Here is a 14,678-nt window from a genome sequence, read left to right as displayed (position 1 = left end):
TAGTTCTGGTCTGCAGTTGCTATAGTTTCATTTTGTATGTAATTTATGTAGTGTAAAATGTATATGACTACACTTATCTACTAGGATACATATAGTTATATTTATCTGTACGATTAGCATACATTAAAATGCTTAACATACTTTAATATTGTTACACTGTACATGCACATCTATCTATTTATCTGTCTATCTATCTATCTATCTATCTATCTATCTATCAAAAATCACCAGATTCATGACTTCAATTCACCCTCATTTTCAGAAGGTGTTCGTTTAATAAAATAGAAATTATATCCGCTGGTCATACAAATGTCCAGTTTGAAAACAAGCAAAACATCACAGACAATCATTTGTCACTCTAAACAGCACAACGCATTTGCCCACGTAATAAAATTAATAAAATCATCTTTTAATTAAAAAAAAAACCAAAAGGTAAAGTACAGTGCATCTGTCAACCTGGTTTAGCTGCTCCTGAGAGACTGCATAGGTGTAACATCAGTGTGCAAGTCTGCTGCGAGTGGACCGAGTGCCGTCCAGACGCAGACGCTCAGACGGCGTTGTGGAACAGAGACAGGATCAGGAGGACGAAGGTCAGTGAGGAGGAGGAGACGGCTGCAGAGGATCCAGACTCGGTGAAGGGCTCGGTGTGTTTCAGCATCCACTCCTTCTCGGCCCGGAGTCCCTGTGAGTCCAGCTCAGGGCCCAGCACCCGCCGGATTGTCTCGTAGTATTTATTCAGCCACTGAAGCTGGAAACACAATAGGATTGGTAGTAATATCATGCAATGGTTAGTGCTCATGATTGTGATCTCCAAACCACAGGAGAATAGCACGTGACTGAGGTTAACGGTGACTCTAATTTTCTCATAGGTGTGAATGTGAGAGCGTGTATGAGTTTGTGTTTCTGTGTTTCTTGCGTCCTGTGATGGACGGGTGAATTGTCTATCACAAACCCTACCTTCACCCATAGATATCGCAACATAGTTATAACACAGTTATTGTTCATAAAAACGAAACAGGAATTTATAAATCACATAAATGTTGAACATAAACAATGCAGAGAAAAAGTGACAACGTCAACAGGATGTAGAGAACAAATATAGATGCATTTTCTTCTATTGTAAAAGACTCCAAACACACCAGTAAACTTGACACGTGGTTTTGTTTACTCAGTGTTTTGATATCTGCAGAGCGGCGTCAGCTCAAAGTGTGGAGGGGGATTTTAGGAGGAAACCAGCATAGGAGGAGAAAACCAAAACCATAGAAAAAAACAAGTGAACAAGTGAAACCACAACCTGATACCCGAATATATATAAACATTTACACACACACGCACGCATGCACACACACACACACACACACACACACACACACACACACACACACACACACACACACACACACACACACACACACACACACACACACACACACACACACACACACACGCACACACGTGTGTGCTGTTCCATGACCACCTTTTAAAAAGAAGATTTTTCTTTACCTGTTCAGAGCTGAGAAGTGAAGTGTCGATCAATTTCCTGTCGTATGGTACGAGTGAAACTGTGTCAAACGTCAAGTAGTTATGTCCATACTGAGGGGCAGAAGGCAAATGGACACAGACATGATTTTTTTTCTCTTCTGGGCATTAAAAGCAGAGAAGAGTGAAGAAATAAGTGGATATATATGTAAATAAAGAATATAGATCAGAGTGGGGCACTCCTGGCCCTGTTTGGCTTAAATGTGTCTCAACACTACTGATTGTATTTTTATTTATTTTTTTAATGTTTACCTTTGTATGAGCCGGTACAATTACAGCCACATCTTCGATTCTAATCCCAAAGTCATTCTCCTTATAGTATCCAGGTTCTATAAGAAAAAAAAGCATGACCGTTAGTTATTCTTATCCATTGAAACTTCTTCAAACAAGCAGCTGAAAGCTTCTTTGATGAACTGTTAGCTGAGTGAACTGAAGAAGTTTAAAAGTCACATTTTGTGCATCTGAAGTAGAATCAAGCACATTTTGAAATCTCACCGATAGAAGTAAACATGCCGGCTCTGAAGGGGATGTTGTTGCCCTGAAATCCCACAGGCCCTGAGGATATTATACAAGATTCCATCAACAAGAATACAAATCTTATTGTTATGTGTCATTTCCAACAGGAGCAGTTTCATTTTACTGGATTCAAAATCTAAGATGGCCACTGATCAGACCACATCAGGCCGTACACTCATGAACTCCGAAGTAGTTTCCAACGCCGTGGCCTGTGCCGTGGCCGTAGTTCAAGCCGACCTCCCACAGCGCCCGGCGACCCAACATCTCCATGTTCACACCTGAGGATGAAACGGGAGCCTGAGACCTGCTGCAGAAACGGTCCTGCTCAACTCGCACGTGTCGTGGAGGAAGAAGGCCCTCCAGTGGTAAAACAAAAGAACAAACTCAGCGAGGAGTCACTGTGATTCTGAAGGGACTTTTCCCACCTCTCGTCCCTGACGGAAAAATGGTCCGAGATATCTCGATGTTTCCCATGAGCACTCGAGTGAAGGCCTCCTGCGGGATGAGTCACAGAGCAAAGTGGCATTTTAAAGGGGCATTCCACATATTCTTCAGAGACGCTCCAGTGATTCCTCCATCACCCTGTGTGAATATCACTTCGCTGCCACCTTTTGCATCGCTGTCGGCTTTCCCCAGTGAACGGTGCGGGTGATGTCCGTGGTCCCGTCCCTGCGGTGGTGGCGAAGAGACACGGCGACTCATTTCGACTGCACACGGGGAGGAAGTGAAACTGCAGGAGTGTTTTTACTCACAGATACTGGCCTCCAGAGTCAACGAGGTACATCTCGTCAACCGTCAGCCGCCGGCTGGTTTCTTTTGCTGGGCTGCAAAAACACAATGCAACAGCAAATGTGGCAGCAATTCTTCACCCCAGTGCATTTGTGGTGACAATTTTTTTGTTTTTAAACATGCATTTTAAAAAATGAGTTTCTGGAGAGGAGCAATGCCTCCAGAAATCTCTGTGTGAAGATTTCATCCGGTGTTGACTTAATTGTTTCTTTCTGTAGAGAAGGGATTTAATGACACAACTACATAATATTAAGCTTTTTTGTTCAAGCTCAGGCTTTCGGGTCTCTTCTACATGTTCTCCTTGTGTATGTGTGTGTTTTCTCCAGGTTCTCTGGTTTCCAGGTATTTATCAACTATCCTGAAGCCCAGACATCCTGCACAACATTTTCCAGCTACTCTGTTGGCAGTGCCTGATAAACCTGCAATAGGTTGCAACAAAGAGGCATTATAATGTCATTTTTTTCCCATATGATTTCAAATGATCTATTTGAAACATAGACAATTGCCGTCTCTCTATGACGCTAAAATGTGAGGAGACTGATTTCAGGCAGATGTTTGATGCTTTTCATACATTATTTACTCACAAACCACCGATATATCCATGAGAGCATATTGCGTTGTGAAATAAGAAAGAGCTATACTTTTACTGCCTTGAAAAAAAAACCAAATCAGATGTTGGCAGTTGCAGTTGAAGAGTCAGTCTAGTTTCAGAGCGGCGAACTCAACTTTGGTTTGCAGCCATTTGAATATTGGATCATAGGAGCTGCATTCAGAATCTGCTGTGTCTGTGTGAGCTGAACTGGCTCCACCCACACATGCCCATCTATGGGAAGAGGAGGAAGTACTTCCTCTCGTGGCGCCATGTGCCAGAGCAGAGCTGCCTAATTGTGGGAGGGTCAAAGTGAGGGTCTACCTCGATTGTGATTGGCTAAACCCAGATGGCAGAAGGAGCAACACACTTTTTAAAAACTGAAACAAGCCAGGCAAAGAAATGAATCACTTCTGGGACATCATTCACGTATGGGGAGACATTTTACTGTTGGAAAATCAATGAAAAGTGAATTTTGCACAATATGAACCCTTTAAGAATAATCAAAACAAAGAAGAAATAACGTAATGTATGCATTAAACTGGTGAAAGTCAAAACTCAGGAAGAAGATAAAGAAATTCATCTTACCTGTAATGAGCGAGAGCGGCATTGGGTCCACTCGCAGAGATCGTTTCAAAACTCGGGCCTCTGTTGTCCTTTTGTTTGCTGTAAAACGTTTGTATGTAAATCAAAGATGTCGCAGGTCAACTGTGATTACTTCAGTCTCTACTTTTCACATTTGCTTCTTCTTTCTCTTCGTATTTATGACCGGAGCTTTGATGCACGTACGCTTTACAGGAACAAGACTCAGAGGAGAGTGTCACCTCTCCCTCGCAGATATACGTGTCCACTCACCTGCGACGCTCGTTGACGTAGTTGGCGGCTGACAGCTCGTTCTCGCTGCCGCTCGGCACGACTTTCTCCAGCCACATCAGCAGCTGGATGACGGCGACCGCATCCCTCACCTGCACAGAGGTCAGTCACACAAACACACAGGTGGTACATGCATTTTTGGGTTGACAGTTCCAATTTGTTAACAGATTCCTCTAATAGCAATGCTGAATAAACTCAAGCTATAGACATTCAGAAGCACAAGTGCAGAATCGTATTCATGTACACATTGTGTGTGTGTGTGCAGAACGTACGTGAGCGTCCCTCAGTATTCTCTGCTCCGTCTCGTCTTTCACAGCTTTGGTGGTCAGCACAGGAGAGTAGGTGCTTGTCATCAGTTTGTCCTTCAAAAACAATTAAAAAAAAAAAAACACTTTATAAAAATAATATTTCCAAAAACAGCTCATTCAGAGAGGCTTTTTTACCCTGGAAAACTTTGCATCAATTCAAAAAGAATTGCTTTCAGAATATAATGAAAGATTATTAGCAGGAGTTTTTAAGAAAAGTGAAAATTAGTAATTAACAAAACAAAGCAATACACTTTTTATTAGGGAATGTATTCATATTAGGCAGGATTGAGTATAAGGATTAAATAACTATCTCTGAGACGTCAACCAGGATTTTACAGACAAGATGTTATGTACTTTTTGTGGCCACTGAATGCAACTTCATGTGATAACATAAAACTATCTTCGTCATAAATTCTGCTTTTAAAAAGGCAACAGTGTTCAGCTTAGCATGGGATTGTGTGTTGATTCGTGAAGTTGTAGTTTTCAAGTGGCGTTGAACGGCATCATAATGAAAGGCGTTTCAGTGTTTCTCATTAACAGACTCAAACGTGAGTTGATATGACGGGCAAGGTCAGAAAGTCTTCACAGATTGCACAATGAATAATCATTTACCGGTAATTCAACCACACTGTGGTCAAGATGACACGTCGATAATACTTTATATTCGATACTGAATCAGTCAAATTTAGAAATACCTTTGACAATTCTCATGTTGGGATGGATGCATCGCAGTAGAATAATGATGATGATGATGATTATTATGTAAATAATTGTTGTTTTTAACAACTTTTGTGACCTCAGTAGGTAAATAAAGTTTGAAACCAACCTAAATCACACTTATACATAAATCACAGCAGAAGCATAAAATATCACGTGAGACCGTCTTTGCTTGATTTTTGTGAAGTTATTAAATACTCTTGAAATCTAATGCCTTATTTCCCAAAATAAAAGTATCACACTGCAGGTGATCAAATATTAGCGGGACTGAAATCTATCCCAATGTTCAGCACCACCAGTAATAATACATTTACATAATATGTTCAACTTTAAAAAAAGATTGAGTAATACTTTAGAACTGAGAGAAACTTCTGTTCTCACTGGAAATAATGTTTCCGTGATTGTTTAAGTACAGTTGGAAGAGTTTGGTTTACGACATGCATATCTCATATCATTCTCATATCATTGTATTGCTCCTCCGCTGCAGAGGAGCAATAAAAACACATCAAGATAAAATAAATCCACAATACAACATGAACTGTCACTATATGGTCCATCTAGTTAAACGGTCATCTATTTGAAATTTCATCCGGTTAAAACTGAAATCATGGTTGTATGGGTGGAGGTGTTGTAATCCTGTTTATGAGCCTTTAAGAGTCCATATAAAATCATATCATCAGATTGTTCCGTTCTACTCTGTTATATAACATTGCTGTGGGCTTTCACAAAAAAAAAAAAAAAAAGCTGCAAGCAGCCTTGTTTGGGACCTCGCTCTCTGAAAATGTTACTTACAAATTGTTGACTTCCTGTTGAATTTATCGGGGGTATCACGTGTGATTTTTAGGTCTTGATGAGACGAACAATTGAGTTTTTGTTTGATCTCCCTACGACATTCCTACAGGCCGCGGTGGCCGTTTTAGTGTTTCTAGGTGGCGCTACAGAGCACACTTGGGAACTCTGGGATGAATGTTTTACATTTTCTTAAACTGTTTGCCAATCTTGATGAGCGTGCAATATTTGGTGAGTTTTTAAGCGTGTTTAGTTGGTTAAAGTTGGGTTCAAAGAGTCAAAAAACCAAGAAGAAAGGATCCGGCTTTCGGGCTCGGTGCCTAAAATAACTGGTGGCAAAGAATCGTGCTCATCTCTTCCTGATCAGACTGGAAGTAGAACTCGATGTTGGATCGTGTTGTTATATATGGCCAACGACAGTGCAAAGCATTATGGGATTGAATCGGACTGTTCTTTGTGCATATAAACCCGTAAACTAGTCTGGTTATTTAATAATAATAATAAAAAACAATTCAATCAGACTGACTGAACAGAAAGAGGATAGAAGATAAAAACTCTGCATACCTGAGGTGTAATGAGCTCGTAGAGTGCGTAGTTTGTGTACTCGGTACCGACCCACACTTTGACCCCGGGCTGGGACACGTACGTCTTCACGTGGTCCGAGACGCCGTCGTAGCTTCTCAGCTGCACACACAGCGGCCCGCTGCAGGAGGCGTTCAGGTACAACCGCAACTCCTCCGTCAGTCGGTCCGTGTGGACAAAGAGCCTGGGCGTGCGTGAAAGGCACGGATAAAGAAAAGGTCATTTGACATATTATCCAAAGAGAGGCAGAGACGATCTGTCTGGCGTGAAGTGGAGACATGAGGAGGAATAAGCGTCACAACGTGATCATTGACCGATGGATTTACCAGATCTCATCCATTGTGAGAAGCGTGTAGGAGTAGAAGAAGGGATGGTATGGGATGTCGTTGCCACGCAGGTTGAAGAGCCCTAAAGGACAAAAAAACAAACAAACCTCACACTCGCAGCAGCAACTCGCACGCTAATTGACAAACGTCTGCCGCTGGAGTCACAAGGCGCCGAGTGAATTTATTGGCGGCGTCTGACATGCGTGACTTTCTCTGAGTCGCTGTCGTCTAAAAGCCGAGTCGTTCTCAAACCAGACGCCGAGGTCATGCAGACCAGCGCGCCTCGTGCGAGGAATGATTCACGCTTCATTTACGGGAGGCTGAACAGAAACAAGCGTTTAATGGAAAAGCCCTGATTGTTATTGTTGTATTTTCAATTCAGCCTTACAAGGATCACAAGTTATTCAGAATTCATTGGGCAGACGACTGCGGTTGATAAAGAAAAATAAATTAACTTAATGAAGAATGTCTTTGAATCACATTTTTCCTTCACAGCCCCGCCAGGCTCCTACAGATGAATGCAAATTAGCACATTTACTCCAGCCATTCACCGCCCTGTACTAATCCAACCGTGTGACCGAGGTTCATCTCATATCCAGACCAATAATGACGAGTCTCACCGGCACCAGTGGCTCATTCAGCAGAAATGAGACTCCGTGATGCTGCACAGCAGGTCGGTCCGGACCGGGTGGAGTTTGCATGTTCTCCTTGTGAATGCAAATGTTTTTCTCTGAATTCTACCTCCCACAGTGGGAGTTGTTCGGGTTGAATTGATCTTAAAGGGATTTGCTCCATGCATCCTAATCTTAAATTAACCGTTAATGTCATTTTTGGGTCTTTGGGGAGAAACTGAGAAACACAAAGAGAGAAGATGTAAACTTCAGCCCTCCATGGCCATTACGGATCAGTTCTTCTTGTAATCTTGTACTTTCAGTTTATTGTAAAAAACAAAGTCTGTTTTATTTTTTTAATATAGTGGATAATCAGAAGCTCTCACGCTCCTCCATGTCACAGACGTTTGATATGCTTTAATATTCTTGACGCTGATGAGAAGAGACAGAATCGTGTTTATGCTCCACCCATCGGCATCGTCTTCCAAGAACTGGACATCAGAGACAACTAATTCCCATCATGTCCTCAAAAATGTTTGTTTATCGTGATAGAAAATCGTTTCTTTTTTGCAATGCAATCAATTTATTATGTTCACATCTTCTCACATCTTTTTCTCTGATGTGTTTATTTTTTCTAAGCCTGTCTAGAGTTTTTTTAAAATTAGAATATCCTTATTTGTTGGAATACTGTTTATCTTTGCTTTTAAAGATACGTATCAAAATGAATTAAGTTATGAATGTTGTGGGTTTTTTTTATGATACAAGCACATATCAGACAAAATGTTCCTCTTCCTGAGTCAAGACACTCAATCATCTAAATAAACAGGCGTAAGTAACATTAGCAGGTAGATTTGGGTGTTTTAGCTTCATAGCATGGGATATGGGACAATAATTCAGCGCGAATGCACCATTTTATTTTCAGTATCGACTTTACAATGTGCGAATATTTCAGTTTTTTGGTAAATAAGTAATAGAATATTGTTATACTACATTTAACATTGAAGATTAAAAGTAATAAAGTGGAAATTGAAGTGTTCTGTGAACTGCATTAACATTTACAGGGGTTATAAACCATTTATATGACGCTCATATCAGAGACATTGCTCATAAGCATGGTTCAATGTTAATCTTAATGGGTTTTTCATTATTTATTTTTAATCAGCAGTGATTTATGGAAGGACATTCAAACAGTTACTCACAGGCCGTTTCATCCAGTGCTGAAAGCAGGAGAGCAGTGGGCTCGTATGGATTCACCCTCATCTCACCGCGAATCTGGTCCACCTTCATCTGCCACGACCGCTCTGCAAAGACAAATAGCTTCACTTTTAAAAAAGATCTTCGTGTAAATATTTCTATTTTTATTTATATTATGAGTACATTTATACTGTAACATACATATCAATTTTGAATGTGTTTTGCACATGTATGTATGTATTTGATACCTGCAATTTCATTATATCACTCATATAATGACAAATAAAGCATTCTATTCTATTCTATTCTAAATATTCTAAAGATCAAAGATTTGATGGATATAAATTGTTGCTGCTTTTGAAAATGTGAGGTGGCCTACTGTTGATGCTTTTACCATAACTTGGCCCTTTTCTTCTTAATTTCCTGTCATCGATACACTTTTCAATACTTAATGGATTCCACTCAGACATTCAGCGCAGAATAAAGGCTTCCATGCCTGCGTGACGCTGGCGTGTCCCTGGATGGGATGCTTTTACAGATTGTGGTCAAATGCGAAGACACACGTGGACAATTAGTTTTATGACGCTCTCCATTTGCTCCATTTGTCTCCCACCGTCCATCACCGAGATTAATAGGACCCGTGTGCGTAAAGATCGCTTCCTGATCTGGAGGCTTCAGTGGGCTCTTTAAGTTTGTGTTTGATCAGCCAGCCAATCGGAAAACCATGAACTGGCTGTTTATGGGCGCTTATTGCTCTCTGTCCTGTTTGCAGGTATTTATCAGTGCACGGATAACAGAAAGGCACCACGGAGATAGAGCAGCAGACAGCACACACACACACACACACACAGAGGAAAACCCACGTATGACCCTGTCAGGCAGGCGCGTGAGGCCGTCGACTGGGATGGACGGTCTGTCCTTCCACACTTGATCGACGAGGTTCACGGGGATGGACTTCAGGCTGCGATTGCTCGACTCCAGGCTCATACTGTAGTCCTCATGCGTTTCTAATGGAGGAAATCGCAGATGATTGCACACGGTGAAGTGAATCAATCACAGGTAAATGGCCCGCGCGGCGGCCGGCGGCTCCACCAGTGATTTTCCATCTGCTCGGGCGAGAGTTTATTGACGTTAACCGGGGCTGACGGGAGGTAAAGAGACTCACTCAGGGAGAAGAGGAAGGGATCGAAGCCGATCTCGCCGCCCGACGGCACCTCGGCGATCAGCCACTCTGCTACGCTGCCGACGGACACTGGGGAACATCACACGCGACACACAACAGTCATCACTGAGGAGCAGTTGGAGGATATTGTCACACCCCACAGCAATACTAAAATGAGTTTTTTGCCAATTAGATAATGAGTGAAAGCAAACGAGGACAAAATGCTGGTGGACTGAAAGATTAGACGGTGTATTAACAGCAGTAAAACCTAATTACAGTTTCTGAAAGAGACTATCAAATTACGGGGGGGGGGGGGGGGGGGGATTGCTTAATTTAAAGGACTCGATAGAGCACTAAACGGCACGTCTGTGTAATTATAGATATAAATTACAGTATTGGTTCAAATATATGTGAGGAAACCAGACACTAAATTATAAGTAACTGGGGAACATTTGTGCGCTCATGTCCTGATGATATTTAAGAAAATATGTTTGTCATGTCTTAACTTGTTTATTTTTTCATTAATATAAATCTCTTTGAAGATTTTAGGTTCTATTAAAGATTGTCTTGTTTTTTTTTATATCAAGCAGGAAAACATTTTGTAGCTTGTATTTTGTGAGAATGACAAGCAAACCAAATGTTGCAAAGCATATTGCTGAAACAATTGCATGAATAGAATGCCAGATTTCATTAAAGTGGTCTGAGGGGTGTCAGTGAACTGCAACTTAGTATGTCAGTTGAACTTATCTACTTTTTAGTAAACACATTGCATGAGAAATGTTTTAAGTCCTACAGTACTTAATTTTGCCTCACAACACTTTCAGTATTTTTCACTTTGAGTACATGAAAAACCCAAAATACATCTCGAAAATAGCAACTTGCAACTCTTCTATGTCGTAAAGTGGAAAGAAAAATGGGCTTGTAGTTGCAATCATTTTTTTTGGGGTTAACTCAGGTTTTTTTCAACAATCTGAAAAAAATACACGATTTCAGGATTTCACAACAAATAGAGAAATCACAATGCAACAAAAAGCTTACTGGTTGATGAAATAGGGTGCAGCCAACAAAGAAAAACCACAAAATATCAACAGTCCCACCAACTTTTCCCTCTTTTGTGATTATAGTTACAGCAAATGTGTTTTCTGGACCATTTTCTCAAGAATACCATGTAAACTGCAGCTTTGCATGAAACACTTTTGCAACAAAATGACTGTTATTGTACACCATTTTTGTAATGGTGTAGTGGTTAGCTTTTGCGGTGTACAGAGTGCATGTATAGTTTTGCAGTTTTCGTACCAAAACTGGCAACATAAGCATCAATATTCTAATGATTGTCACTGTTTTAATTGAGATATATATATTGGTGCGCAAGTGCAAAATCATTTCCATTCACTTGGAGTTCAAGCATTGCCCAAGGACACTTCAGCATGTGGGGATGGGACTTGAACCTTCAACCTCTGATTGGGAGACAACCGCTCGACCAACCAAGCCATGCCATGAGCCATGCTGTGCCCATGTCTGTGAAGTTTTCAATTTTTTTAATAATCAGAGTTTTTTTTGAGAATTGTATTTACATCATAGAGAGAAGCAATTTTTTTGATGGCAGCACAAATAGTTCTAATATTAGTACTTCTAATAATACTTCTAACATGTCCAGTCCAAATAAACAAATAAATGAAATGAAGTGATGTTTTAAATTTTTGTACAGTGTCTGTTTTCAAGACATTCCTTTCTTTATTATAAATGCCAACTGGGGAAATTCATTCCCGTCATTCAACCCTGAGGTGACAAATTATTATTCTGATTTCATCTTGTGACTTCTTTCACTGCTAAATCCCACTGGGAAATATTTGTTCATTTCTGACTTGCAATTTTTTTTTGTGTGTGTGTATAAGTAACATGTTTATCCACTGAGCATATGTGCGGTTAATTCACAGAGCGAGCTGCAGCACACTGAGCTCTCTGTGACGACAACAGGCGCCGAGACAAGTGACAATTTGCAAGTTTCTCTGCAATAAAAGCTGCGATGTATTAAATTTAGTGGCTGACGAATGTGCGAAAAGAAAAAAAAATCATAATTTTATGTGATTAAAAGTGTTTCTTGAGGACAAAACCAAACTGTGACTTTGTTTGCGAGCTATTTGCTTTGTTTTTTTTTTTTTTATCAGTTTGATCCCATGACAGTATGTGCAGCATTTGAAAGGCTATTTCTGGAAAATGAAGAAAGTGCCAGCAACCCACAAATATTTAACCGGAATCCATGTGAGCTTTGTTGTCATAACAAGTAGGCACAAGACGATGAGCCCTACCGTCAGTCTCCAGCTCCCAGTTGCAGTCCATCTGTCGCTCAGCTTGAACCCAGTAGCGGCTGTCCGTCCACAGAGCGGCCTTGGTCTGAGTGACTACGGCCGTGCCTGGGGAGGGGGAAGGTCAACAGCTGTGTTATGGGGCAGGGCTGCAGGGACAGTGAATCACAAATGGCTATAAATGTCAGAGCTGGCTTACAACGATGCGTGATGAGCAAGCCGATCTTGAAAAATGTGCGAGGAGACGGAGGGGAGGCACAGAAGAAACGCTGAGAATACAGCAGCTCGGCGACGCGCGGTGGATACATAATCACGTTTACATTGTTATTCTGCGGCCGCACCCACCTCAGTTGAGATACATACAGGTGGGAAAAGCCTAGCGGAACGTAAAATCTAAATGACTGAATCGTAATGGAGGCCCAGGAAGAAGAAAAAAAAAAAATCCCTGTGGAGTTGTGCACAAGTTTTCTCCTGGTGTAAACAGCATTCAGCGATTTGTCATCCGTTCCATATCCTTTCATCCATGCAACAGCTGAGTACAGAAATACGCATGACCATTAATCCTGTTTGCAGCTATAATGTGGAAATAGATCTTATGATTCTCAGGCGAATGAATGAGAAGATGCAATGATACCGTTGGGGGGGGGGGGGGGGGGCTACTCCAAATTGAAATAAAAGGAATGGGGAGTGGGATGAAAGTGGAGGAGCAGCATGGCAACGGCACACAGATGTGGGGAGTTGAGTCACTGAGAGAAGGAGGAGGAGGAGGAAGAGGAGGATGAGGAGGAAGAGGAAAGGGAAGGAGTGTACCTGCGGAGCCCGTAAAGCCAGTCATGAAGGCCACTCTGGCGTCACGCGGTGCAATGTACTCGCTCTGGCAGGGAAACACTATCAGTTACAACCAAACACAAACACACACACACACGCGGAAAGAATCTGCTACGAGGAGCAGAAGATGTACCAGGTGAGCGTCAGTGCCGGGGATAATGTAGGCAGAGATATTCATGGGAAGCATTCGCTCTCGAAGCTCCTTCAGCTGGATAATGGTGTTTACAGCCGTGCTGGGAAGGTACTGCAAAACAGATATCAGATATAATTAAAACCCGAGGAACTGCTGATTTATCTCTTTCTGTAATCTCCCATTGTAATCATTAACGGTAATGTGTCTGCAGAAATCATTAACGGGACAGTGTGAGAAGCTTGAGCAACATGTCTCATCGGGAAAACAAACACCCACATTGACACTCTGTTGTCGACTTCAGCAATTATTTTTCATTTGTTTTTGTAAGTCACGGGAAATAATATCTCCTGGTGGTGTTCGAACATACCGGTGGGATCACAGAACAGTTCCTCTCCGTTGCCTCGTATGTGACAGCACCGACGGCGTTCCCTGAAAATAGAAAAAAACAAGCAGAGTCACAAAAACAAGTGGCCGACCTGCATCGCACTTTAGTATTTCAGACAACCGGCCGTCGGACAAACCCGCGTCGTCAATGTGACTCAAAACTCAGGATTCATGAGAACTATTACCCTCACGCTAAACGAGGCTGGACAAAGTCATTCACAGAGAAAAAGTGCAAACAATCAAGATAATCCAGGTCATGTTTAACACCTGAGGTTTCACGCAGACCTGACGAGCAACAGTAACATACATAGTACAGAGTTGTCGTTTACTCCTGAGACTAATAAAAGTATGAATGAAGCAGATCCAGATCATCAGTTATGAAACCTGAGTTATGAATGACTCTATTAGTCGCACTGATTTTCATTTCCACAGCAGACCCGTGATCAGTCCTCTGAAATTTAAAAAAAAAAATCTGTTCCCACGTTTGTTTTTTACAGCTGCAGTTTCTGCAATCTCCATTAACAGATAGAAATATTGATCGCCGCAGCAGCTCAATAAAAGTCTACACACACACACACACACACGCGCGCGCATGGAGGACCGAGATGAACTTTTCTTTCTTTACCTGTCAGTGCAGCCAGAGACAGAGCCAGCAGCCAGACACATGAAGGCATCTTGGCACCCGGAGCCCTTTCAGATCCGCACGCTGTGAGTGGCTAGTGACTCGATGTGAAAGCAGCGTATGTGAGGAAGGGAGTGTGGGTGTCTTCTCGTAAAAGGCATGACTGTCCCCTCTCTCCCTCTCTCTCTCTCTCTTCCTCCTCCTCTCTCTCTCTCTCTCTCCTCCTCTTCTTCTACCACCGCTCACTATCTCTTGTCTCTGCGGCCCTCTCTGATAGGAATCACGTGCAGAGGCTGTGGGAGTGGATCTTAATGCTCAGAAACGATTCTTTTTCTCTCTGACCTCAAATATGTGTCAACTCACTCTGAAAACTCAACTATTTTTTTTTGCCTCTTCCATCAAACTGCAAA

At 41.7% G+C, this 14,678-nt stretch overlaps 1 protein-coding gene across 3 annotated transcripts; it reads right to left on the bottom strand.

Moving 5' to 3' along the window:
• Nucleotides 1–246: 246 nt before the first annotated feature.
• On the bottom strand, nt 247–14,373 carry xpnpep2 (X-prolyl aminopeptidase (aminopeptidase P) 2, membrane-bound). 3 transcript variants are annotated; one of them, XM_080502676.1, is made up of 21 exons: nt 14,272–14,373; nt 13,630–13,691; nt 13,263–13,373; nt 13,112–13,175; nt 12,305–12,409; nt 9,999–10,085; nt 9,697–9,840; nt 8,839–8,940; nt 7,029–7,110; nt 6,685–6,886; nt 4,579–4,668; nt 4,289–4,398; nt 4,022–4,099; nt 2,808–2,879; nt 2,664–2,724; nt 2,481–2,550; nt 2,229–2,333; nt 2,035–2,094; nt 1,792–1,868; nt 1,504–1,593; nt 247–748 (listed from the first exon to the last, which is right to left on the bottom strand). In XM_080502676.1, exons 1-21 carry the CDS (start codon nt 14,318–14,320, stop codon nt 548–550), a joined length of 2,022 nt encoding a protein of 673 aa, XP_080358802.1. In that variant the 5' UTR covers nt 14,321–14,373; the 3' UTR covers nt 247–547. The 3 variants fall into 3 exon arrangements, with proteins under 3 accessions (XP_080358802.1, XP_080358804.1, XP_080358803.1); XM_080502677.1 differs by having other exon boundaries at nt 615–748; nt 1,504–1,540; XM_080502678.1 differs by lacking the exons at nt 13,112–13,175; nt 13,630–13,691; nt 14,272–14,373 and having other exon boundaries at nt 13,263–13,374.
• Between the last annotated feature and the right edge of the window lie 305 nt (nt 14,374–14,678).

Source organism: Blennius ocellaris (genome assembly GCF_963422515.1).
Source record: "Blennius ocellaris genome assembly, chromosome: 9".
NCBI classification, from domain to species: Eukaryota; Metazoa; Chordata; class Actinopteri; order Blenniiformes; family Blenniidae; genus Blennius; species Blennius ocellaris.
The sequence above is the reverse complement of the archived record's forward strand: the minus strand, read 5'-3'. Positions and strand labels throughout refer to the sequence as shown.

Coding starts and splice junctions, on each gene's coding strand:
- xpnpep2 (XM_080502676.1), bottom strand. CDS start 14,320: ATGCCTTCATGTGTCTGGCTGCTGGCTCTGTCTCTGGCTGCACTGACA. Junction 7,111..8,838: donor AGCACTGGATGAAACGGCCT/GTGAGTAACTGT, acceptor TTTGTCCTTTAG/GGCTCTTCAACCTGCGTGGC. Junction 1,594..1,791: donor TTGTACCGGCTCATACAAAG/GTAAACATTAAA, acceptor TCTGCCCCTCAG/TATGGACATAACTACTTGAC.